This window comes from Eschrichtius robustus, chromosome 2 (genome assembly GCF_028021215.1).
Source record: "Eschrichtius robustus isolate mEscRob2 chromosome 2, mEscRob2.pri, whole genome shotgun sequence".
In the NCBI taxonomy this organism is placed as follows: domain Eukaryota; kingdom Metazoa; phylum Chordata; class Mammalia; order Artiodactyla; family Eschrichtiidae; genus Eschrichtius; species Eschrichtius robustus.
In genome coordinates this window covers 124,774,650-124,798,304 of record NC_090825.1, presented here as the reverse complement: position 1 = coordinate 124,798,304, position 23,655 = coordinate 124,774,650, and the positions used below count along the sequence as shown (strand labels likewise).

The 23,655-nt window shown below is 36.0% G+C and overlaps 1 protein-coding gene across 1 annotated transcript; it reads right to left on the bottom strand.

Annotated features, from left to right (window-relative positions):
• Positions 1 to 1,371: 1,371 nt before the first annotated feature.
• LOC137758938 (serine protease inhibitor Kazal-type 6-like) lies at positions 1,372 to 22,599 on the bottom strand. The gene is made up of 4 exons (XM_068534890.1): positions 22,527 to 22,599; positions 12,330 to 12,388; positions 3,302 to 3,417; positions 1,372 to 1,417 (listed from the first exon to the last, which is right to left on the bottom strand). The coding sequence occupies exons 1-4, from the start codon at positions 22,597 to 22,599 to the stop codon at positions 1,372 to 1,374; spliced, it is 294 nt and encodes a 97-aa protein (XP_068390991.1).
• Positions 22,600 to 23,655: the final 1,056 nt, after the last annotated feature.

Here is a 23,655-nt window from a genome sequence, read left to right as displayed (position 1 = left end):
CCTTGAACAAATCAGGTGTGCTTCAGCCTTAAGGACTGTGTTCTAGCTTCTTCATTTGCTGTTCTACAAGAAGTTTTTTGGCTAACTCCCTCATCTCCATGTCTTCCTAGTTAGGACTCTTCTAACCATCTGACTTAGAATTGCAATTGGCCTTAAGTATTACTATGTTATTATTATGGGATTTTTTTGGTCTATTTCCCCTTCCTGGAATGTAAACTTCATTAAAATAGGGATTTGTTTTTCCTTTCTCACCCCTGTCCATCACTGTATTCTAAGCACGGAGAACAGAGCCTGCTTCAGAGTAGGCACCCAGCAAATGTTTGCTGGCAGAAGGATGATCACCTAGAAAATGCATCTAGAGAGGTCTTCTGTGTGAGTTCACCCAGGAAGATGTTATTTGTAAATAAATGCTTTACTGAATTAGAGTACTTAAAGGGAGATTTTTCAATACTTCCAACTGGATGGCTAAGAATGAGCTATTTGTATATTCAACTTGTTTGCCTAGGATTGAGCCAGCTACGTGGAGACTGAGCTAATTTTCAAAAGAGCTGTGTTTTAACCTTGACTTTTCTACTAACTGGAGCTTTTTTCTTTGGCAGTATAAGTAAGCTTTCTCTGGGCCTTAAGATTTCTCACATTTCATCCAGTTCTCTCATTCCATGATTAAGATCAATTAACTACATTCTTTAATGTGCACACTTTTAGAAACTTTGCATCTATTCATTATTCATAGAATATATATTCCCTTCTTTCTAACTGTTAGACCCTTCGATGTTGCTGGGAAACCAAATAAAGCGTGTCTTTATGTAATGTCTGTTACGTAGTAGTGTAATCCATCATTCCATAGAGATAAGAAAACTATGGTCCAGAGAGGATAAATGTTTTATTTTTATATAAAATACTCTTCCTGAAATTGGGAAGAAACTATAATTCATGATCTAAGACTTAAATGGTAGATATTGTAAAATAATTATAAACATATGGTCATTTTGTTAAAAATCCTTCATTATTCACATTGAAATTCCAAGAATAAGAGAGGGAGAAGGGATTTTCCTAAGATCCCACAGTGGCTGCAGGGTTGATTTTGATCAGAAAAACAGGTCTTTTTATCCAGGTCTACGCCAGGTCAATATTCCATATTGTATCTGTATGTTTTCTTGATCACAAAGTAAAAACACAAACAGTACTTCTACAGAATTTACTTTATTGACAAGCAAATCAAGGGAAATATATATTGAACTCCCCAAGCTCAAGGTAGAGTAGAAAGTGTGTCTTTATAAATTGAAGGGATTCACTAGAGAAAAGTAAGAGCAGAGGCAAGAAAAGAAGGATGAGGGAGCTGGCAAGTCAGCAGAAAACGCTGGTTCTGATTCAGCATTTTCCATGGTGCTTTAGGTAGAGCTTCCCACCACTTTTCCTACAAAAAAGAAAGACAAATGTATGCTCAGTGCAATATCATTAGTATCCCTCACAGAGGTTGGAAAAAGGTTTAACTCTGCCATAGTCCATGTAATCATTTGTTTTACAGGTATCCATGTCTATGATTAGGCAGGGGTTATTTAAATGCACTCAGAGGTAACATCTGCCTAATTGCAGAAAGCCTGAATCTTAACAAACTTCAGCGTTTTACTAGGGTTTAGACTTTTTGGTTTTAACTGTTCATTATCTGAGAATAAATATGTATACAACTAGAAAAGGTAAAAGTGACAGGAGATATAATGGCAAGGAGACTATACTGTCATAGTTCTAACCTGATAGAAGATGTAAGAAGTTGAACCAAATATTCAGACATTTGGCATTTTATAGCAGACATATATTCAGGCCTTCTCAGCAATATGGGACCATTAAATCAAATCTCACCTTACCCTACTGCACTTTTCCTGGGAAGATTTTGGTATTGATTTTTCAGATATGTTATATAGAAACATAGGCACAAATGTACTATGCATTGATTCAATATTTATTTATATCATTCTATGTGCTTAGCCCTGTTATTATTGATAGGGATTTATATAATCCCTGTGTCTAGGAATTTTATGGCTAAATTAAGGGAAATTAAGGCATTCATAGAAGAAACTCTAATACGAGAAAATGATGACAGTGATAGAGGAAGTGAGGTAACTTTTATCTGGGTTAAACCCCCTTGCTTTTAGAGCAATCAGACCAAAAGATTGATTGACTGATTGAATAAATTTTTATTAATTATAAATTATATTTAATCAGGAATCTCACAGTCAATTGGCTAAAATCTACAGCACCTGTTCTTTCTTATAAACATGTAAATTCAGTAAATATTGGCCCTTGATAGGATCTTTCTAGTATACTATCTGTAAAGTTTGAATGTCTGGATAATAAGGGATAATCCTCTCCTCTATTCTTTATTAAAAGGCTCTTTTCATCAGACTAAAAGAGAAGAATGAATGGGACTTGGTGCCTTAGCAACATATAATTTGTGATAAAATAAAATGTCTGAAAGTAATTTGGATAAAGTAATATTTTTTTTGATAAATTTTCTCACAAGTTTTTCATGTTTTTGATTTTGATGAATTTTCAAGCTTGACTGCACTTTAAAAAATTTCTTTCATCTTTTCCAAAATTATTAATAATAACAACAAACATAACTGAATGAAAATTATTGAAATTTTAATTAGAAATAAAGGAAAAAATAAGAAACTGTGTCAAAATTCTTAAAGATGTATAAATTTTTAAAATAATTTTCCTGAGTCAAATTTAATAATAACAAAGTAAACTAACTATTTATGTTTTCAAATAATTTAGATAATTTTTTTTGGTTTGTTTTTGACCCATATGTTTTCTTTTTTTTTTAATTTTTAAATTGAAGTGTAGTTGATTTACAGTGTTGTGTTAATTACTGCTGTACAGCAAAGCGACTCAGTTATACATATACATACATTCTTTTTCATATTCTTTCTCATTATAGTTTATCACAGGATATTGACTAGAGTTCCCTGTGCTATACAGTAGGACCTTGTTGTTTATCCATTCTGTATATACTAGTTTGCATGTGCTAATCCCAAACTCCCAATCCAAACCTCTCCCACCCCCTCCCCCTTGGCAACCACCAGTCTATTCTCTATGTCTGTGATTCTATTTCTGTTTCATAGATAGGTTCATTTGTGTCACAGACCCATATGTTTTCAACCCATTTGCCTGAAGCTTATTTCTTCAGTTTCTATGGGTGGGTATGAGTAGAACTTTCTAGAATATCTCAAGGAAAGTGTCATAGTCTTATTCTGGAAGTTTGTGTTTGCAAGGAAGTTTTGGTGAGTATGATACTTACACCACTGCCTTACAGAAGGTACATTTATTGCCATATGTCCGGCCATCAGAACCACAGTGGGGATTAGATTCTCGAGTGCAGTGGACCTTGCGGTCCTGGAACTCACCACAGTCAATCTAGCAAAGTAAACACACTGACATTGATATTAGTGCATTCTATCTAAGGGACTGTCCCTCAGAACAGAAGCTTTGGACAGCAAATTTAGAATTATCTATAGTATTGTATGTAGTTGTGATGTAAAGTTTCCTGAAATAGAAAATCACTTTCCTTTTCTAACTAGAGTATATTAAACATAATTAAGACTTTTTAAGAAATAGGAAATACATGGCTATAATTATTGTATTCAGGAGTAAGATAATGATGTAAGGCAGATGTTTACTTTTTACAGAAGAAGTAAGGCAAATGCTATAGGTATGACTTTTTGCTCCAACACTAAATTGTTCCAACTGAGAGTAGATTTTGGTCTTTAAATGGCATGATTTTTTAAAAACTGTATTAATGTAACTCCAGTAGCACTCCTTCTGCATTGCTTTAAAGATCACTGCTAGGAGCTCCCAGATGTTATCTGTTAGCTTGTTAGTTTTCCCTGTGGCTGCTACATCCATTTATTAACTCTTGAAAACAAAATTCCAATGTCATTATGTTAATTTACTCTGTCCCAGAGTCTGTTTGTAGAATTTGAACTTTTGTGCCTACTACAATAACTGAGTAATGGCTGCCCTAAACTGCTCTGTTTTGAAGGATTCTAAGGTTGCATCAAGCCTTGGTGAGAACACACGCTATGACTGATTAATATCATCAAGGGCTCTATAGAAGGAATGATAGAGCTTATGCTACTAATATATCCCCTCGGTTCTAGTGGTCTCTCAGAAGTAGTCTGAAGTTTTAAGATCCTTTTCAATTCAGTGTCAATTGAGTCAATATCTGGCGTGCAAATAATATTTGAGCCATTTTATTCCAGGGTACAGGCAATATGCAGTAGGTAGAACTGAACTCCTTCAGATGGCAGCTATGTTGAATGAAGTGACATTTAAACATGAATAGAGGGACCATACTTTACCCCATCACAGTTCCATTAAAATAATACTGTCTTATGTTTATTAATTGCTTCATAATCTCCACACTATTCTCATATGGATCAACTCAGTGGTCTCACAATAACCCTGAGATGCACACTGAACAATATTATACATACTAGCTAATATGTATAATTTTTTAAAGAAATTATTTATTTATTATTTATTTTTGGCTGCATTGGGTCTTCGTTGCTGCACATGGCCTTTCTCTAGTTGCAGCGAGTGGGGGCTACCCTTCGTTGCGGTGCATGGGCTTCTCACTGCGGTGGCTTCTCTTGTTGCGGAGCAAGGGCTCTAGGTGCGCAGGCCTCAGTAGTTGTGGCACGTGGACTCAGCAGTTGTGGCTTGTGGGCTCTAGAGCACAGGCTCAGTAGTTGTGACGCACAGGCCCAGTAGCTCCGTGGCAATGTGGGATCTTCCCGGACCAGGGCTCGAACCCATGTCCCCTGCATTGGCAGGCGGATTCCTAACCACTGTGCCACCAGGGAAGCCCTAGCCAATATGTATAATTGATCCTCAGGAAATTAAGTGGCTTACTAGGGCCACACGACCAGAAGCATTGAGACCAGTGCTTGCACATACTCCTCATAGCTGGCCCAGAATTTCCAGCAGTATATACTATGGTTGATTTCCAACACATCCTCATAGAGAGAAATAAAGACCAACTGTCATGGTATACCCTTGACCATGCTTATAGTCAGGCCACGTAGGTGTTATTAAAATACCTTACTAGGGGACTGTATGGGCGTAGGTAAGAGGAACCATTTGTTTAAAGTATTAGCAAACCATTATATACTGATAAAGCCCTCTGAAGGTTTGCATGAGAAAATGCCCAGCAAAAGAGCTATACAACTGAGTTTAAAAATGTTATCACATATATCAGATTTAAGGTAACTGAGACTCTTAAATATACACTTTTTGTTGAAATTTGGCATCTTGTACTATTAAGATTGGGTAGTATGGTGCTAACCAGAGATTTTCTGAGCACGCGGTCAGATAGGAGACACCTAGGCTTCTTACAGTCCTACCTACAGGCCCACTTTCTCCTCTGCTCTTACAGATAACTCCATCCTCTCATACAACTTCCAGGAGAGTAATCTTTTCTTTAGGTCTCCAAATAGAAAATAAAAGCTGGAAAATCTTTAGGATATTATAAACCATAGAATGTATTTTTTTCAAAAGCTAATGCATTTTGTATTTATGTCATTAATATACCCATTTGCAATTGTGTGCTTGAGTCAAGAAAATTCTTTAAACCACAGAACCATCATAGGTATTTTCCTTTAATTCACAAAGAGCTAATGGGTAATTATTGATAGTATTTTGAAAACACAGTTCTGGGTGCTAGTGATACAAAGAGGAAGTGGTTATAAATATCTCAATAAGCTCACCATCTTATTTGCATTAGGGAAACAGAGGGACAGATAATTTCAGCACAACATGTCGTAAATGCCGTAGTGGGACAAATACAGGCAATGTGGAAGCTGAGAAAAGGGCATCTCAGTCAGAGATATGTGTGTCTCTACAGGTTCTAGGTAAATATTTTCACGATAAACTTCTTTTCTGTAAGCATCTTTGCCACAAGCATTCTTGCCACAGACACTTTCACTGATAGCTAGTTGACCGTAAGGCAATTTTGCTGTAAAAGATAAAATTACTAAAAATAAAAGAGGGACATTAATGAGGATATAATGGAATTTATTTTTCATAGCAAAATTAAAAAGACTTTATTGCAAAATACAGCATGTTTGAATTCATTTAAAATGTGTGCAAATTCAGGGCCATATTGCACAAATACCTAATTTAATTTTGTGGGTTGTACCTAAGCATTTGCCATCAACGTCTTTAGTTCATAGTATTATATCTTTTTTTTTCTTCATAGTATTATATCTTTTTTTGCTTGATTCGTCTCCTCGTTTGGCATCGCACTGTTTCTTGTTTGCTAAAATTTCTGCCTTCATTAACAGAGGTATTGTTTTCCAAATACTAAGATGCACATTTGCAACTAAGCTTTGAATTGCCTTGTAAAAGCTTCTACACTGTTGTTTGTTCCTGGTATGTTGTCAAGTAAGTATCATCACCATGTTTTCTATCAAGCCCATATGTGTAGTTTTTATCATCCACTATTTTAAGACTGCCAGTGTGCTCCTCACTGTCTAGACTATTATGAGGGCTAAGATTTATGTAATATAAAAATTGGAGTACTGAATCAATGGATAAATGAAACCAAACTGGCTACCAGTGGAAACCGAATCATCAACCCGAACGATCAACCTGTTTATCTTTTACGGCAAAGTTGCCTTACGGCTAATTAGTTACCCAAGGCTAAAACACCCGGGTCAAAGATGTTTACGGCAAAGACGCTTATGCGGAAGATACCGGAGGTGGCCTCTCAGGGCAGGTAAGGAAAAGAAAAAAAGAAAGTCTCTTACATGAAAGAGACGCCTCCTTAAGCCACCTTTCCCTGGCAGCCGGCCCTCTCATCTTATGATGCAGCGCCTTTTGTCCTTTAGAAAGCAGATATGGAAGTGGCACTTGGGGAGGGTCTTCTCTTTGAGAATTTCTAGAACCCAGCCGCCTCCCCAAACCCACTTGCCCCTTCCACTGCCCCGTGGGAACGAGACTAGGAAAAGCAAAGGATTTCGGCGAATAAAACCTAATCAACCAAACGGTATATGAACAAACCTCCTTAACATAGATACAAACCTACATACCTGTAAATTGCAGTGGCCTTTCGTGATCCCTGAAGTAAGCTCAGGAATCATATTATAGAACTTGTTCTGCCATTTGCCATTGGCCAGTTGTGTTATCTTGGACAAAGTCCTCAATATCTGCTCCTCAATTTTCTTAACCAAAAAATTAAAACCCCAGAACCAGAAAACACAGCTGCCATGTCTCATTCCCAGGGTTTTTATAAGGATCAAATGGGGTCACCTGAGAGTTGTAGAAAGTCAATGTGGAATATTTGAAATAGTCCTGGAGGAGGAGTGTAGAGGCAAAGAGTGAGGCAGAGGAATATCAGAGTTGAGACTAGAAAGAGCCCGCATCTCTCAGAACCAGAAAGAAGTAGGCTGATTTTGGAGTGTCGTGTCATTCCTCTGCTTAAATTTTCTCTCCTCTTTTGTATTTTTATTTTAGACTCCTTTAAATGGAATCCAAGCAATTGGCTTCTCAGTCCAAGTTGAAGCAGGTCTAGACAAAGGGTGACAATAGGATTAGCTTTTCTCCTTTAAAGTGTCCTCCATGAGGCATTTGGGAGACCTAGGAGAGCTGAAAGACAACCCCTACCCGCCCTACTTAAAATGCCCTAATACTCTAATTCTAGGGGATTATCCTGAAGATGGGATTAGATTAACCTAAGTCTGAATTCTGTTTCTCCCACTTATTAGCTGCATTATTTTGTTCACTCAGTGTTCTGAGTTTAAATTTCTTCATCTTTAACAAGGGGCCGGTAATGCCTGTTTTCTAGGGTTGTTGTAATGATAAATCCTATGAAAACACTTTGTAAAGTGTCAAGTGTCATGTGTAAGATTACTATTATAAGCACTAATAATGTAAATTGTATCACGTTCTAGAATTTTTGAGCCCATTATTTCTTACCCTACTTTACTTAGCTTAAAACAGTTTTTAAAAAATTTTAGATTGGTGTTGAATTTAACAAGTGCCTCCATTTATTTCCTTAGATAGTCCAGTTTTCAGAGACTACTTCCAGGCATTGGGTGCCAGAGTTTTTAGTATCAGCCTGACCTCTTATGGTTCTTCAAAGAACTGTGCCTTCTAAAATATTTTGGAATGCAGTGACATTTTTTGTTACCCAAATTAGTCATCTTTGCTAACAGTGAAGGATGTAGGACTTCATTTCTTCTTCCCTTTACCACCTATGTGGTTAAATCAGCCCCTTCCTTTATTGTACCAGTTTTCCTAACCCCTCCCTGACTTGGCTTCTACTTTCCCGGTTTTCACGCTCCTTCCACACTACCAAAACTGGTGTAAAAAAATGACATCTCTCAGGGTACATCCATTGGCTATTTATAAAATGTTCATGATTTCTTTATATGTGCTACTCTTGACCACTCCCATCTTTTCAAAACTCTTTCCTGATTTCTGTATATGTCAGTACTCCAGTTCTCCAGCTATTTCTTCTCTATCCTTTTTATTGTCTTTTCTAGTTTCCTCCTGAGTATTCATGTTCATTTTCAAGAAAATTTTATACACTTGATTTTCTCTGAGAACATATGTTTTCCCAGATGATGCTAATGAATCCTAGACTTTTTTTCTTGAGTCTTCATCAAAATTTCAAACTCCAGTTTCTGTTTGTCAGAAATGTACAAGACACCTTTAGTCAACAATCTGATTCATACTTAATATTCGTTTATGACCAAAACATAACTCTTTATTTTTCCCTCCAAACTAGTTTTACATTCTAATTTTTCCATTTTTCATAACAGCACCATTCTTCAGATTCCTCAGCCTACCCTCAGATTAAAACATCACCATTTCTATCCCCTTGCAAGTGTTTCATGTATTTCTTTATCTTAAGCATCTTCACTAATTCCAAATTTACTACCTATACCCACCCTCAACATTTCTGACCCGAGCCAATGCATTCAATTCTGCTCTCTTTTCCTCCATTTCCTTCAAGTTTCAGAATTCCTTCAACATGTGGAGACAGGTTATCTTACTTGAAACTATTGTTTTAATTACTTCTTTGTTTAAGACATGAGGCTAGTGAACACCGTTGTGTATTTGTTAGACAATTATACTGCTCAAAGCACTTTCCCATGAACTGCACAATGGCTTTCTGTTGCTGGTTATAGGTAGCATGGAGCTGTGGAAGCTCACTCAGTATGGAGTCAGGGGTCCTGAGTTGTTGACTGCATAGCTTTACCGCTGTTGGTAAACTTGACTCAGCAAGGTCCTCTTTCTGGAGGACCTTGTTTTCCTCTGTAGTTAAGTTGTAGAGGCTGGTTAACATCTCCAAATTGTATTTAGGTATTCTGTCAGTATATTAATTATAAGTGAATTCAAGCTAATTAGGAAAAATGAACAGCCCCAAACATATTCTAGTCATGGAGCATTGTTTTACTATTAAAATTTACCGTATATTTATCTTAAAATACAAATAAAACTGAACTTAGATATCCCCAAAATTATTATAAAAGAAAATGATTGTCAATTATTGTTTTTGAGAGGTTTGTTAATTCCAATCAGAAATATTCATTTAAACATCTCTTTAAGTATATGGTTCCCAAATACACAGCCTGATAGGGGAAATAAGAAAAAGAAACATAGTGTAGTAAGTGATTCTAAAAGCAAAATTTATCCAGGTTAAAGGACTATCCTTTTTCTGAGATTATGACTTTCAAGCATTTGTTATTATACTACAATTTCTATAATGAAGGGTGGTGATGGTAAATTGTAGTTTTTAAGTTATTTTTATTTTATTATTATTTTATGTTATTTAATGTTCCTACTTGGAGTTGGTAGCATATTAGTCATTTACATTAACAGGGAAATGACCATGAATTTGTAGGACCATGAATTCCAAAAGTCTCAGAACATGCTTTTTGTTTAGCTCAAATAATATTTTTGAAAGAATGAGAAACTTTTACAAATCTCTTATTTAGACTGCTAGCTGTGATCTCCCATCAGATGCTTCGTAATGAAGAGACTTATTGGCATGAAGTGATTGACTTGAGTGTTGGAAAAAATCATTCTTCCTTTTGTCTTGGCTGGATCAAACTTGGGCAGGCATGCTTCTAAGGTTAGTTTTCAACTTTTTCTGCCTGGCTTTGGGACTGTCACCCTCGTTCCAGGCATGCAGAAGAGAAGGGGTAGCCTTGATGTCATCCTAAAGGTGGTACCCTCTTTGCCCTTTATATTTGTGTATTTATTTATTTATTTATTTTTGGCTGCGTTGGGTCTTCATTGGCTGCGTGCGGGCTTTCTCTAGTTGCGGCGAGCGGGGCTACTCTTTGTTGCGGTATGCAGGCTTATTATTGTGGTGGCTTCTCTTGTTGCAGAGCACGGGCTCTAGGCATGTGGGCTTCAGTAGTTGTGGCTCGTGGGCTATAGAGCACAGGCTCAGTAGTTGTGGTGCACGGGCTTAGTTGCTCTGCGGCATGTGGGATCTTCCCGGACCAGGGCTCGAACCCATGTCCCCTGCATTGGCAAGTGGATTCTTAACCACTGCGCCACCAGGGAAGCCCCTGCCCTTTATATTTGAATGGAAAAGAGACAGCAGTCTTCGCAAGGCATGCTTGGTTCAGACTGATTCAGATACCCAAGCCAGAAGGGGCTTTAAAGGTAATTAAATCCAACTTTTCATTTTAGAGATGTGGAAACAAAGGCAATGAGAAGGGAAAGAGACATCCTTCAAATTACACAGGCAGGAAGTTTTCAAATTGGAGCTCATCTGTATAGTCTCCAACATACTTGAGCACTCCAAAGTCAGTGCATCCCAGCACTAGATTCTTAGAATGCAGATTCAAAACCTCCCACCTGGGATTATTATTCAGTAAGCCTGGCATGGTCCCTGAGGATCTACATATTAATATTTAGTAAGCATCCCCAGAGATCCTAAAGCAAGCAGATAGATTATTTTAAATGAACTTTAGGAACCACTAAAAATCTGGGAAACATTAACAATCTGGGAAATGAGAGCCCAAAGAAGGGAAGTGACTTTTGTGTTAATGAGAAAATCAGGATTAAATTCCATATTTTAAAAACCTGTGTGTAATGGTCTTAATCATATTTTACTACCTAATGGGATATAAAATGTATTGGCTGGATCTCATGTCCTTTTCATGTTTCTTTGTTTGGATATTTAGCATAGGCTGTGCTACCATATGTATTTAAACATAAGAAATCAATTTTAAAATGTACAATTATGTATACCAGTACAAACACACGTGTGCATGCATTAGACACACACAGGTGCATGCACACACACACTCACAGAGGCAATTAATTGTAAGGTGTCTTTCATTGTAAGATACATTCCAATTTCTGAGATGCTAAAATATGAAAAAAAAAGTCTTATGCAATGTAGTAGGTATATTAGGGTTGGAAAATATTTTTCAACTTCTTTGCCAACTCCAATTAGTTGGCAGTAGTGTCTGGAAACTTTTGATGCCAAGGTTTCTTGGGCACAGCAAGGCAAACAACAACCAGTGCCAAGTCAAGTATTAATGTTCAGTATAGACACGGGATGTGATTGGCAGAACAAATACCTCGTTTCTGTTGCCTTTTTGATAGTTAGAACAAGAAAACTGGAAAAATGTTGGTGGATTAATTTGGAAAAAATCAGCCAAACAATAAAGATAATTTGTGCCCTTTCCAATTTTTAACCCAAGTTGTATTTAAGTTTGATTGATCAGTTTGTGTATACTCAGTACAAAGCACTAAAGAAGTTTTCTGTCAACTCTTGGTTACCTTACTTCTAAAAAGAATATAATAACCTCTGTCCTAACTCTTTCAGAAGCTGTTAATTATTGATCAATAACTAATCCTTTCATAGTTTTTGTAACTATGCATAGTTTACCAAATGCTCCCACATAGTTTATGTAATTTAAGTCCAATTCTATGAGGTAAATAATAATATCCCTTTTCTATAGCTGTGGAAATTGTAGCTCAGAAAAGCTGAGTAACTTGCCTAAGATCACACAGTGAAATCAGTGAAAGAGCATGAATGTTACCACAAGTTCATTCTATTTTTATTTATATTCATTTTACTTTAACAAAATCTGGGAGTGGGTGTTTAGGTTCTTTTAAACTGAAAACAGTATTCTCATAAAGATATTGTAGTTAGAAAACTAAGTACTTCTGCTCTTTTCTTCATCTGGCCTGCTTGTCCATTTCTTTGCTCTTTTACCCATAGACAACCTCTTTGGTCAGGGAGTACCAGCCAAGAACCACTCAGGTCTGAAGGATAAATAAAATTATGTACTGACCTGAACTCCTTGACTGAAGACACCTGAAAAAAAAGCATAAAATCCAAACACTGTAATTTCTGAATATGCAAAAAGTGGGATTTGCAAAATTAGGAAATCCCCAAGCCTAGGATGATACTTGTTCTTGGTTCTTGGCCATCTCAACAAGTCATGGCTTGGTTATTTTCTTTTATACGTGCTCTCCTCTTAAGGAACAGTAGAAACTTGGAAAGTGATATGTGGATATGGACTGAGATGAGGTAGTATTTCTTGGAGGTTGGGGTGGGGTGAGAGAAATAGTCTAAGGATCTGGAGATCCATGTTACCGTCTTGGCCCAGTCACTAATTTACTGTGGGAATGATTTTATCACTTCTGGCATCACTTTGGAGAAGTTGGGTTGGAAAGTTTCCTCTTACTCTGCCATTCCAAATTTCAGTGCTTTTGGTCCCTCCCCAAAGACTTTGTCACAGGCAATTGAGGGAAGGGATTGGGTTTGTTGTTTGTTCTTTGAGCCCTAAATTGTTCTTCTGCTTTCTATACTCAGCTTTAAAGACTTGGCCCAAATTTAGACTGGCAAGGACAAACTCATTTTCTTTGCTGTGACTCATTTTTCCTGCTACATCTCTCTAAGTTCCCGAAAGAAAGTCCATAAATACAGTCTTGCATCTTTAAAATTGTATGTGTGATTTTAGGTTGTGGCTAATTAGCACGGTAGTTTAAAATCCTGAAATAATAAAAGTCTTAGCTTCAATCCTGGTACGAGCTGCTGAATTTTGATAAGGATAAGGAGAGAACAAAGCTTTTAAATTTGAAAAAAAGTTAATGATCATCTACTGTAGTGATTACCAACCTTATTGCAATGGTGTGACTGATTATTAAAAATACAGATTCCCAGGACAACCACTTGAAAAATTCCATTATATAAGACCAAATACGGTCTGGAAGTCTATAGTTCTGTAACAACTCCAAGTGATTTTTATAACCAGGGAAGACTCATTGTTACAATATTCAGTCATTTCTCAGCTGTACAGATCTTTGATCAGAAGAGGAGAGATTTTGCCCAACGTCTTATGTGTATGAAATGTCAAAGTGGAAGCAAGCTTAAATAACAATGCCTGAGTCCAACTAGTACTCTTGTTATTAAAACTTAGTAATAGTAATATTAATAGACATTTTTTGAACACTTAATATGTTCCATCCACTATGTTAAGCACTTTACACGCATTTTCTCATTTACTTCCCTATTTAGGGCTAGTCCTTTTATATTCCCATTTTACATATGAGGAAAATGAGACTCAGAAAGGTCACACAGCTATAAAATGGAAATGCCAGGACTGAAATTCATTGCTTTTGGTCTCAACATTAAGGCTCTCGGGCACTATGCATTCCCAAATGCCAACATGTCTATCAAGGACCCTGTTTTGGTATTATTGATAGTATTTGTTTGTATTAGTCAACCAGGCCCAATTAAATAGATCAATTAGCCTTTCTAAAGAGAAGCAATAAGAGGATTATCAGTTGATTTCTGAGTCAGTCTTTGAAAGTAGATTTTAATATAGTCAAATCTATTTTTATGTCATCTCAGCAGTTGACTGAGCCAGTAACTCGAGTTACTTGGCTTTAGTAGTCAAACTTACTACATAATATCACAGAAATCGTTTATCCATTTTTTTCATATTTCTGAATGGATTTGTTTATGAAAATATGACCAGTTTCCCGTGAACAACGACTTCTTCATCTGCTCAATCTCATTGAAAAATTGTTGCTTTTACATGTTTGGGCATTTAAATTTCTGATAGCAGCAAAATTCAACTACCTTTGTCACAGAAAATGATACACCAGACCTGGAAGGTCCCAGGACTCAGTGTCATGTCTAGGATTCTAAAAATGAGAGAATCTCTCAGAAAGTTGAGCTGTTTCTCTAGTTGACACAGGACATTGGTAGATGAGACGGGCCTAGGTTTTGGGTCCAGAGACTCTAGTGTGTATTTTGCCCACTACAATAGCATAGAGTAGAATAATAAAGAAGGAAAGAAATAGATGCAATGGCCCTGTTCATTCACACAGATGATAATGTGATGAAAAACATCAAACTGAAGTACAATTGTCCTTTGAACAATCTGAATTCATAGAATATATGACTATTGCTCATTTAGGTGGCCAAAGATACTCCCCTACTTGAAGAATTGTTTAGTTCACCAATAGCATATATATTTCTGAATTCTAAGGTTCAGTAACTTTTTTCTGAAGGATTCTCCAATTGAGTTTCCTGTTTTCTGCTTGTTTCAATTTCAGTTGAGTCCTAATTAGAAGAATAATGAGGACTGGAAAGCTTTCCCTTGTCTTGGAAAGCCAAGCTAATATTTAAAATAAGTATCCATTCTCCATACTAATTCTGTGGAACAGACATCATCTGTGATGTCTAAAGACCCGGATTCAAATTCCGAATTCTGCTTACTAGTTACAGGTCCTTGCAATTTTCTTAACTGTTTGTGCCACAATTTTCTTATATATGGAATTTGGATATGAATACCTTGCTATGTGTATTGGAGATAATGCATAAAAGCCCTGAGTACATGCCTAGAATATAGTATGTGCTCAACAAATGAAAGTTATTTCTGTAATTATTACCATCACCATGTTCATCATCACAGTCATTATGATGATCTCTCAGAATTGGTCTTTTATATAAAAATTGTTAGGATTTTGCAATATGGTGGACAAGTTCATTTGTCATTTCCAGTTTAGTATAAGTATTGGATTTTAATTTTAAGGAAAAAAAAAAAACACAACTCACCTGAATAAAAGCAGAAAAGAGCCAGAGAGAGGAGCAGAAGGACACCTGATATTTTCATGGTGCCAGTTAGCTCACTCGGATTAAGGCTGCTTTGTCCAGCTCAGGTTCTCTGTCAAGACACTCCCCAGAGCTCTAAAACACACACTCAGACATATATATAGACATGATGGAGGGAGCTGGGATCTCCACCTTCTTTATAAACTCACATTCTAAAACCATATGCAGTACTATATAGGCATTTATTGGAACCTGTCACCAACTTAAAGAAAAGCTTTATGCTTCCCATCAATTTTAAAAATTAGGACAATTATATGAGTCGTACCTTAGATCTTATTATTAGAGGATGTCATTTTCTACCAGTAGTCTGCACTTTCCTAATAGCCAATACAGCCTCCTTGCTCTTCCCTCTAAGGTTTTGCTGCATGAAAGGGATGACTGACTCATTGGCGGAGTCCCACTTGGTGCTGTGTCTCTTTCATACAGGTCCTACATGTCTGTGATCCCGATGAGTAACCACAGGGGCATGGAATCTTGGGTGTAACTTGGATTTTCAGAGTCTACGTCATGCAAGGTGTACCTGAAAGAGGTAGGTAGTCTACACTGTCACCAGAACTGTATCAGCAAAATCATTTTCTGGGCAGAAATCTGATTGTTATTTTTTAAAATATTGTTGTCAAATGCCGGTGATTTTCAATTTTGAGTCAAAATGAACAAGGGAGTCAATGTATCTTTTTTTAATTTGTAAAAAATATTTTTAACAGTTACTGAACTGAGGAATATTTGAAATGCGGAATATTTAATATTTCCCCTTTTTCTGAAAAGTAAAAAAATTAGTCATAATAAAGCTCTTTACGTTTTGACTCCTTGAAAATATACTTTTCATACAAAGTTAGATGAATCCTACTGTTATGGCCAATTTAATTGCTAGACAGGTCAAAGAGTGGGATGCCAAACCTTTCTTTAAGGGAACAACAACGAAAAACCCCACAATGGTTATAATGATAAACTATGAGAAAGTCTGTCTCAAATCATAAACTGCTACTAAAAATATCATGAAGAAAAATATAACAATTTAGAGTATGGGAAGACTATGAAAAATGTGCCCAATTTAAACAGAAGTGGTTAATGCAATGTATAAATAACTAACTTAGAAATTATATATCTAAATAATTGGTTTCCTTTTAAAACAGTCACTTTAAGAAAATATATAGAAAGTTTGGCTATTATTCCCTTTATTTCAGGATATTTGTTTTCCATTTGGAAGTTACATATTTTTAGGAATTTTACTTTGGTTCATCTCAATATTTAGGATGAATTTTCTGTCTTTGAAAATGGTGACTATATTTCACTGAATTTGATAATCAAATAAGATATTACTATTTATTCAGAAGTGAAGCATGACTGTGATAAAAATGAGAATTATTTCCTTTTCATTGCTTCCCTGACAATTTTTAAAGACTTGAACTTAAATGAGAGAGGAGAGAGGAGTATAGATAGGATTGGGAAGGGAAAGTATGTGCCTGGCAAGTGTTAACCAAACCAGGTTTGGTTCACCCAATGCACAGCAAGCCAAATGCTGAGATGCTGAGGTTTGCAGCAGAGAAGGGGTTTATTCATGAGGCAACCAAGCAAGAAGATGGGAGAACAGGTCTCAGATCCACCTCCCTGAAGGCAGTGCTTGGAACCTTTGAAACATTGCAAAGGCTTGGTTTTAGGTATGGTGCTCCCTTCCTCTTCCCCATTCCACTCCCAATGCTTGCACTTTTGCCTTCTCCGTTTCTTTCTTCTTCTCTGTGATCAGAATATTTAGGGCCAGTGTAAGCATACCCTTGTGTTTCAAAATGAAAACAGTTCAAAAGAGTTAACAAAGAATGAAAAACAGTGGTAGTCAGTGATATTCCATCATAAAAATCCATGGTGTCCTTCCTAAGATATCTGCTTAAACTTCTCTCCCCCAAATTTCATTTATGGTAGTTGCTTCTGTACCTTGCTCTAAACTCTCAGAATCTCTGTTTACCTAAATGTTACTGTCTCTTCACCTTCCACTCTGTCCTTCCCTACCTCCCCCATCCTTCAAGAGCTTTCCTTCAGTAGGTGCTTTGGTAGAATGATCCTTAGGAAGAATGAATCTACCCTCTTTTTCTGAATGTTTTCCGTTCTGTTTCTTCATCGTTTACCCTGTTCACTACAACAAAGCTTGGGAGCATGAAAGCACAGATTAAATTTTGACTCTGGGCAGGTGTTGGGGAGGGAATATTGTATCAGTGGTATATATAAATATTTTAAGATATGTCCAGTATCTTGAACAATAATTTTTGTTAGGTTTTTGAGCCCATGTGAAAGATTTATTTTCTTTTCATACAACTTAAAGGGAAGGGTAAGAAACATACTATGGGAATCACTAAATTAGCTCCTTTACTAAGAAGCTGAGATAATAGAAGTTTACAGAGAAACTAAAGATGCTAAATGCTAAAGAAGCTTTGTATTTCTAGTCTTTTGGCTACAAGTAAATAGATGGGAGAAGTCTGAATTTTGTTTTCTGTAATACTCTGAAAGGAATATAGGAAATAATTTAAGGGTAAGTTTCAATGAGTTGAATCACGTACACACACACAAAATAAATAAAAGGAGGTATGGGAGAAGGCAGTAAAAGTCATGGCTTTTATATAGACGTAGTAGAATGCAGTCCCAACATACATTCAGTTGACTTCCAAAAATTAGCTATGCACATTTTCTTTTATGTAATTAAAAGCAAGAACACTGTAAAATTACATTTTCTATTATATAAGATGATACATTTACCCACAGGTATTACCATTCAGAGTAATATACACAAAATCATCTGTACACATTTAAAGAATTTTAAGGGTGATTTTGATTCTATAACTTCTGCTGCTTATTCTATAATATCACTTCATCTATTGAGGTGCAGCTTCATTGTTTTGAAAACGCTTAGGTCTGTGTCCAGGGACATACACATATCTGTGTTTGTATTTTTTGACATTTTATTTGTTAATATAAATTTTTCTTTCCCCAAGAGTCCTTAATATCAGATAGATAAAAAAGGAGTTGGAGGGGGTAGAGAAACAAGCAGGGAACACAGGGACCATGGGAGCCATGTGACATTTTGCAGCAATTCATGGGGGGATTGAAGTCAATATCCAGGAACCAACTGGTAAGAAACACCTCACCGGAGGCCAGTGCAGATGAGACACTGTTCTGCAAGTGTCATGAAGCTTTTTTCTGGGTTTAGATGCTATCTTTGGGGAAAAGAAGAAGTGAGGAGAGCCAATGAGAAAGGGAACCAGAGACATGCCCATTTGGTAAAATGTGGGTCCTTAATGGGAGAAATTTTGTGGTATCCACAGGACTTTTAAATGTTCTTAGCAATTAATAGGCACTCAGAAAATATTTGTTAAATGACTGAGATTGAAATATCTTTGTTGAGACAAGTATTTTCTGCTGCTACTATGAAATGAAGAAAAGAACAATTAAAATAAGTTATAAACATTAGCTTATATAAAAATTGACCTACTCTACTCAGCATATCAGGTCCAAACTTCATTAATACTTTATCAGAAAATAATAAAACATAGACTTTTTAATTTATTGTGACCTTAAAGAACATTTACTTCAATCTTCCACTCAATACAAAATACAATCTAAAGTTCTAAGAAATAGACATAGTACTTTTATATAGTTGGTGGTTCTGTGATGACTAAGAAAGACCATAGCCTTTGATTCTAGATAGACCTGGAATGTGCATTCCACTTCTGCCACAAATTCTGTGATTTAAGGGATGTTAATTAAACCTTCTGAGTCTTACCATTCTTAATAATAAAGATGGCTTTCTGGGTTATTTTCATGCGTCTTATTTCTTTGACTTTCTTGGCTCAAAAACACCTTGACTGTTTTGTTGGAATTTTGCATATAGTCTCTCAAAATTGTTTAGACTTGAGTATGTCATCACATTAGTGATCGCTCCCAGCTTTGTATCAGCTATAAATCTAGTAAACGTCTTCTTGATCATCATCAATATCATTGAAAAATGTTGAACAAAAAAGGCTGGAAGATGTTTTACCAACTTATCTCCAAGGTTACTCTACTGAAATCAATGTTCGTATTTTTTCTGGCATGCTACCAAGCTCTCACCCTTATGAAATACAGTAAAGTATATTTGGCATGACTGCTTTTAAGAATCTCTGTAGAATACTGATCATCCTCACCTTTTCCCCTAAATGCTCATATTATCATATTTCCTGTTCCACATCATCATAGACTACACCTCTTCCAAAATAAGTTCTCCATAGTTTCTCATTTACTTCCATCACATTCCTGTTTCCTGGCCTTAACTCGTGGTGTTGTCTTTGCTTGGGATCTTCTTATTTTTAATCACTACACATCTAAATTCTATATATCATACAATGGGAAGTCCAAATTACTGAATTCTTCACAGAACATTTCTTAATCCTCTAAGGAATTTATCCTAAACTAGTACCATGAAGATCAGTTCTGGCTTGTTGATATATTTTATTTGACCCATGCAATGTTTTTTAATTTTTAAAAAATAGTCCACGACTTTTACAGTTTGAATATTTAACAGGAAAATAAAGCACAAGTTTTTTTTTTTTTTTTTTAATATTTGGGCCCTTCATTGCTGTGGCAAAAGTCAGCTAAAGTTTAGTGGTAACTGCCACATTCAAATGTATTCTTTACTTGCTAACCCTAGAAGGCATTTGAGTTTGAGAATCTTGCCTTTTTGACACTAATAATACTTATTTTTCATAGTTCTCATGACGTGTATCTTTGCTTTTCTTGTGAAACTGTTCTACTTTGTAAAATTATGCCCATCAGACATATCCTCTATTTGTCTAGATGTTCCTTGTGAACAGAATCTATATCTTATTAATCTTTTATCCACATTTTTGTCTTGTATTTAGCAATTCCACATTTATTCAAAAAAACAAATATAATTTTAAAAAAATAACTTGCACTATGTGTTCACCACAGGTCATTAGTTATTATTCTAGCTAACATTTCCAAAATCTGTCTTCTTCCTTGTTTTAAATATGTAGATATTTGCTTATGTCTAGTTTTCTACCATTCCTTTAATTTCTTTGATTTCCTGTAGCCACACTTCAACAGGACTGTAATCTCACTTATAAACCCCTCTATCCTTCCCTGCTTCCTAATGAGATAGAAGGAATAGGTTCTAATACTCACTGACTCTCATTCAGGAGCACATAGTTAATCACATCATTGGAAGTCAGATTTTGCAATTTGCACGTTGTTGAGTGGCAGCTCTCTCTCCCTCTCTTTTAATTCATGTAACCTGCACCATTGATCACCTCTGCCCCATCATCCACACTCCCTTCGTATCCTATTTCACTATGATCAAAGCTATCTACACTTATTTATATTACTTTAGCCACAGTGGAAATCAATCTGAGTCATAAATTATAGTTTTCTATATAAAACTTTTGGAAGTTAACTGATGTTATAACTCTTTTTTTTTTGAATTTTATTTTATTTTATTTTTAATACAGCAGGTTTTTATTATCTATTTTATACATATTAGTGTATATATGTCAGTCCCAATCTCCCAATTCATCCCACCACCCCACCCCCCCCCCCACCTCCCCCCCGCCGCTTTCCCCCCTTGGTGTCCATACGTTTGTTCTCTACATCTGTGCCTCTATTTCTGCCTTGCAAACCAGTTCACCTGTACCATTTTTCTAGATTCCACATATATGTGTTAATATACAGTATATGTTTTTCTCTTTCTGACTTCACTCTGTATGACAGTCTGTAGGTCCATCCACGTCTCTACAAATGACCCAATTTCATTCCTTTTTATGGCTGAGTAATATTCCATTGTATATATGTACCACATCTTTATCCATTCATCTGTTGATGGACATTTAGGTTGCTTCCATGACCTGGCTATTGTAAATAGTGCTGCATTGAACACTGGGGTGCCTGTGTCGTTTTGAATTATGGTTTTCTCTGGGTATATGCCCAGTAGTGGGATTGCTGGGTCTTATGGTAATTCTATATTTAGTTTTTTAAGGAACCTCCATACTGTTCTCCATAGTGGCTGTATCAATTTATGGTGTTATAACTCTTAATATTGTCTTAAGAAAATTCATTCAGAGATTTCTCTCTTCTTGATTTTCTTTCTTTATTGTTTTTTTATACTTCTACTTGAATTCATTTTTAAGGTTGCATTTTGTATATGTGTTTTTATATTAAGCCTCCTCAAATCTCTTATTTTTAAATTTAAGTGTTACAGCTTGGCATTAATTTGGGTAAGAGCGAAAAAGAGATTATTATAGTATAGATTTAGGGGCATTATGGAAGGATGCCATTATCCTTAGGTGTCAAGAAAAATAGGTCAGAGTAATTTTGTTGTCTTCTTTGACATGGTAACTAGACTGGTATATCTAAGGTATGTAGTAGACACAGTCAACTGAACATCAGCAAGGCTTTAGGTAATGTCTCTTGTGCTGTAATTGTGAAAGGATAAAGATATATGAGTAGACTACTGTAACTAGTTGCACAACTGAACCAAAAGGTGGTGATGGATGAATTAAAATAACCAGGAGGACATGGAAGCAACCTAAGTGTCCATCGACAGATGAATGGGTAAAGAAGATGTGGCACATATATACAATGGAATATTATTCAGGCATAAAAGGAAACGAAATTAAGTTATTTGTAGTGAGGTGGATGGACCTAGAGCCTGTCATACAGAGTGAAGTAAGTCAGAAAGAGAAAAACAAATACTGTATGCTAACACATATGTATGGAATCTAAAAAAAAAAAAAAATGGTTTTGAAGAATCTAGGGGCAGGACAGGAAAAATGACACCGATGTCGAGAATGGACTTGAGGACACGGGGAGGGGGAAGGGTAAGCTGGGACATAGTGAGAGAGTGGCATGGACTAATATATACTACCAAATGTAAAATAGCTAGCTAGTGGGAAGCAGCCGCATAGCACAGGGAGATCAGCTCCGTGCTTTGTGACCACCTAGAGGGGTGGGATAGGGAGGGTGGGAGGGAGACGCAAGAGGGAGGAGATATGGGGATATATGTATATGTATAGCTGATTCACTTTGTTACAAAGCAGAAACTAACACACCATTGTAAAGCAATTATACTCCAATAAAGGTGTATTAAAAAATAAATTAATAAGATAAAATAACCAGGAGGGGTAGAATACTGTCCCAGTTGTTAATTTTATAACTGACTTAAAGGAAAATACAGAAAGCATGCTTTAAATATGTAGACACATCTCTGCCATCCTCTCCTTTTGGGGTTCATTTTCTTGACTTACATAGAGAGCGTTCTGTCTTGTTCATTTTGGCCAGTCATCACTCCCAATATGTAGAGATCTTGACTCCTGACATGAAATCCCACCTTCAATGGTTTCATCAAATTTATCAATAAAAGAATTCAGTGTAATAGGGCTGAAGTCTACTCCTGGAGTCATTTTTCGTTCTTTTCCTAGAACTTTTAGAAATTTGTTCCAAAGAGGTTGGTACTGAATTGCTATGTTACATTATTTACTGATTAATTCTTGTTTGGTAGCTTTATCTACAGTGTGAGATTATGAGATTATAATGATCCTGAGGGCAAGACAGGGGTTTATCTTACTTTTCTTCTAAATTTTCCTACTGATATTTTTGAATGAAAAAATGCAAACTGTTTTCATATTTATTTACATTTTTTTACTCACTAATCTTTTGGTTACCTTAGCTTAACTGCCTCCTAATTTTCTATACCATTCTTTGAGTGTTGAGGCTTTTGAATGGTTTCTATAGGTTTATTTGGCTTTACTTCTTCTAGCTTCTCATAGCAATTTGCACGTCTTGAATTTAGCACTTATAACATTGTGTTATTCTTGTACTCAAGGAGCTCACAATTTAGCAAGTCAGATATAGACAATACAATTCAAATATAATGTAATCACATTCTAGAAAATATATTTTTCAAGGTGCTGTGAGTGCATAAAGATCCAATTAATTTTTCTAAGATAGTATCATCTTATACATCTTTTCTAATGATAGTATCATCATAGAAGTTCTCATTAAAAAAATATACTTGCACAACTGTGAATCTTGAAGGAAAATAAGAGTTCTGTAGCAAAATAAGACTGGATGATGAAGTAGAGGAGGAGGGCACACAGGTATAGATAAAATCGAGCTGAAATCTATGAGAATAGACATGAATGTGTTAAGACTACTGACTATATGAATACCAAATAGTTCAGTAGGCTGAAGCATAGTTTGCCTGGTAAGGATAGTTGAAAAGGAGATTGAAAATAGACCAGCACCCAAAAGTTCAGAGTGTCGTGCTGTTTACAGAGTGTACAGTGGCTCAAGGTGATTCAGCTAGCTCTGAATCATATAGCATTAAAAATTCTTGCTGGCATACTGATTTTCTCTACCACCAAAATCGGAATCTTTATTCACCCTCTGGAAAATGTGATGGAAAGCAAGCTAGGGTAGATTGCATATTGGTAATAAAAGGAAAACGGAAATAGTTT